Source organism: Miscanthus floridulus, chromosome 3, assembly GCF_019320115.1.
Source record: "Miscanthus floridulus cultivar M001 chromosome 3, ASM1932011v1, whole genome shotgun sequence".
In the NCBI taxonomy this organism is placed as follows: Eukaryota; Viridiplantae; Streptophyta; class Magnoliopsida; order Poales; family Poaceae; genus Miscanthus; species Miscanthus floridulus.
In genome coordinates this window covers 134883359-134887222 of record NC_089582.1, presented here as the reverse complement: position 1 = coordinate 134887222, position 3864 = coordinate 134883359, and the positions used below count along the sequence as shown (strand labels likewise).

At 41.6% G+C, this 3864-nt stretch overlaps 1 protein-coding gene across 1 annotated transcript; it reads right to left on the bottom strand.

Moving 5' to 3' along the window:
* Window positions 1-316: 316 nt before the first annotated feature.
* On the bottom strand, window positions 317-2545 carry LOC136544481 (uncharacterized). Its single transcript, XM_066536634.1, has 2 exons — window positions 1766-2545; window positions 317-1192 (listed from the first exon to the last, which is right to left on the bottom strand). Exons 1-2 carry the CDS (start codon window positions 2543-2545, stop codon window positions 317-319), a joined length of 1656 nt encoding a protein of 551 aa, XP_066392731.1.
* Window positions 2546-3864: the final 1319 nt, after the last annotated feature.

The window sequence follows — 3864 nt, the reverse complement described above, 5'->3', positions numbered from 1 at the left end:
GCTCTACTAGAAAGCCATTAAAAGCATCATATGGCAAATGATTCACTTAGACTTGAAGTACTCTAGCCACTCTTAATAATTTACAAACACACATATATTTGTCAACTATTAGAGACCACACATGTCAAGTGGCTAGCTAGCAAGGGTTAGGTACTAGTTACCGAGGTGAATATGAAGTATTCCCATTGATTCGTCTTTGGGTCAACCATATAAGAATACGCAATGTGAATTGATTGATAGCTTGAGTGAATATTTTCAATCAACTTGCTCAAGCACCCCGAAGCTTCATATCACCTTCAAGTACCTACAACACTTACTAAGCATAATTTGGTACCCAAACTATGTTGGGTCCATTATGGTTAGTCACAAGAGACTTAGGCACCCAAATGGCCTGTGTGCTAGCACATGGTGAACCAATCACCTTTCTAGCACAAGTATCATTTTTGGGCCTCCTAAGCATATTTAAATCAATTGACAAGTTGAGCTTAGAAGTGTTACCCATGGGACAATCCTTACTTAAATGTCCCTTTCCTCTACAAGTGTAGCATAGGTGGTTCTTGTTCTTTCTAGCCTTCTCTTCTTGCACTTTGCTTGTTACCTTGCTAATGAACCTCTTTGTTGATGATGACAAGCCTTCACTTTTCTTATTAGGACATGAGCCAATTTCATGTCCCTTCTCATGACAACCATAACACTTCCTCTTGCTTCTTCTTGTCTTGTTCTTTGGAAGTGTGGCTTGATCATCGACCTTGTTGGAACACATAGAAGCATTGTGTCCCATGTTGGAGAACTTGACATGAGCCATCTTCTTCTTCTCTTGGATCTTGCTCACGCCCTTCTCTTCTTTCTTCAAGGGGCAATCTCTGACATGGTGACCTTCTTTCTTGCACTTGAAGCAAGTGATGAGAGTCTTCTTTGATTGATGTTGCACCTTGATGGCCTTGGGAACTTTTCTGTTCTGTCCAGGTGCGGCACTGCCGCCCTTGGGGTGTGGCACTGCCGCCATCTGTGCAGCTGGCTGAACTACTGCATTCTGGACAAATTGCACTTCTTTAAGTATCCCCTTCACTTTGCCATTGTTGGACTTGTAACCCTTTTGATAAGGCTTGATGCATGCATTGGTTGATCCCTTCTCAAGCTTCTTCACCATGTCTTCATGGTTATCTTGAGAAGGTTGAGCATTGCACTTGCCCTTCCATTGAATCAAGTCCCTTTTTAGCATTTCAACTTCTTCCTTGAGCTGTTCATTTTCTTTTGCAATGGAATCATCACAAGTTTCTACAATTACATGCTCAATGGAAGGTTGGCTTGCTTGAGAGCAACACTTGTTAGCACATGATAAAATAGATGAACCTTGTGTATATGTGCATTTGTGAGTGTGAGGTTGGTATGATTTTACCGTTGTTACCACAACCTCATGAACAACTTCTAGCATGAGATGAGACTCCATAAGCTTCTCATGAGAGCACAAAAGCCCATCATGACTTTCTTGCAAAGTCTCATTTTTGCTAGTAAGCTTTTCCAACTTGTCTTTGAGCATATAATTTTGATCTTCTAATTGAGCAACACAAGATAGAGAGTTAATAGTATGAGTTTGCTCAATTGACAAGTTTTCATACCTTTGGACCAAGCTAGCATGAGAGCACTTAAGCTTTTCATGCTTTTTGGTCAACTTCTCCAAGCATTTGATCTTTTCAACAAGAAGCTCTTCTTGCTTGTAGAGATCTTCTTCTTGCTCTTGAATCTTCTCTATGAACTTGATCACTATCAACTTGTCTTTCTTGCTTAGACGTGCAAGTTGTTGATTGATCTCATCATTATCACTACCACTGTCACTGTCACTGTCACTCTCACTCTCACTCTCACTTGCCACTTTCTTCTCTTTCTTTGCCATGAGACCGATATGTAAAGTGGAATAGAGAGTTGAGCTTCTTGGTAAGGTGGATTCATCATTTGGCTTCCACCAATCACAAGCTTCTTCTTCCTTCAAAATGTTAGTCTCACAAGATCTAAAGAAAGTAGAAGTACCACATGTAAAAATATTGTTCTCACCAACTATTTCATTACCATCCAATAAGTCATATGTTGACGAGGAAGTGGATGTGGCATGATCAAATAGGCCTTTTGAGAGAATCACTTGAGGCTCATTATTTGTCGATGAAGTTGAGCATTCCTCAAGTGGTTTTTCCAATGAGAGGTTGCTCTCTTTACATTTGGAGTTGCCATACATTTCCTTGAGCGTGGTCCAAATGATATGAGCATCACCAAATGGTTTACCATCTCCAAATATGACAGCATCAAGTACATCTTCACTCAAAGCACTAAATAAGACATTAGCAGCTTGAGCATTGAGTTGTAAGCATTTCACTTCCTCTCTAGATAAGTAGATCAAATCATCATGAGGAGGTGAAATACTTACATCTACAATCTGCTCTATTTGAGGACCCATGGTCCTAAAAACATCAAGCATACTAGCAGACCAAGATGTATAATTTGAGCCATCTAAAAGTAAAAGTTCTAGAGATACCTCCTTACTTGTCGACATCATTCTCTCAAGACGGTTAAGCCCAAAATTGAGAGCCAGGCTCTGATACCAATTAAAAGGACCTTGATGTCACCTAGGAGGCCTAGAGGGGGGGGGTGAATAGGCCTGTAAAAATTCAACTCGAAACTCTATTAGAATAGAGGGCGGCACTGCCGCTCTTTAAAAATAAAGCAGACAGCGTTGATATTTCACAGATAGTAACCTGACCCTCTCAGCTGCTCAATCCTGCAAATTTAACTCAAAACTCTGTTAGAATAGAGGGTGGCACTGCCGGCCTTATAGGGTGGCACTGCCGCTCTTCAAAAATAAAGCAGATAGTGTTGAGATTTCACATATAGTAACCTGACCCTCTCAACTGCTCATCCTGCAACAGAAAGATAAAATCCAGTTCGAAGACTGGATACCACAGAAATCTCACACAAGAGAGGATCGAGCTACCAAACCCTAACAATAGCTAGCAAAGAGCTGAACCAGCAAGAACACAAAGTGAAGCACGCGAGACACAAAAAGTTATCCCGTGGTTCAGCTCGCCACCAAGGCTTGCCTAAGTCCATGTTGTTGAGGCATCCACAAAAGGATTGGCTCGCCACCAAGGCTTGCCTTACCCTTGTTCTCAAATCAAGAGAATGAACTCTTGAAGTGAGGGGTAATTTCTTAGCTGTAGGATGAGGTTACAAACCTCCCAAGGCTGCCACACGAGTTGGCAAGCACAAGGGTGACGTCTAGCCGGCTAGGAGCAAGCTCCAAGAGTAACAAACCCTAGAACCATCGGCCAAACGTGAACCAAATGCTCTTAGACTTTGGGAATCAGTGGATCTGCTCTCCAATCGAGTTTTGCTGCCTTTTCTCTCAAGTTTTGATGGTGGAAATCAAGGATTGCTTAGGAGCTTGAAGGACAACAATGGAGGAGAGAGAGGTGAGCTTTAGTCTGTTTAGTTTCGAACTAAACCATTGGAGAAGAAGGCTTTCAGTTGTAGGCCGACCCAAATGATATTTATACCTCTTGGGTCCCAACGGTCATTTATGGGTGGCACTGCCGCCCTCATAGGGCGGCACTACTGCCCTAGCCAAAACAGGTAGAATCTAGAGATTTTTGGCTGGCTGCTTTGGCTGGGTAAGAGGATGTAGATCTAAAGTTTTAAGCATCTAGTTGCACAGTTGACCAACTGTACTAGAATCCCTCTTTATAGTATGGCTTTCCCTAAACTCAAATTCAAAGCATAAAAGAATGTAAATACCTTTGAGCTGGTTGCCACTTCATTTGGCAATTGAGAACTATTATCGAATATGTTTTCCTCATTCTCATTATACCTTGATTA

Excerpts from the sequence above, each read along its gene's own strand:
- LOC136544481 (XM_066536634.1), bottom strand. The coding sequence starts at position 2,545 with ATGTCGACAAGTAAGGAGGTATCTCTAGAACTTTTACTTTTAGATGGC. Across the intron at positions 1,193-1,765 it reads GCAAGAAAGACAAGTTGATA|GGCAAGTGCAATGCTCAACC; the intron begins GTGATCAAGTTC and ends ATTCAATGGAAG.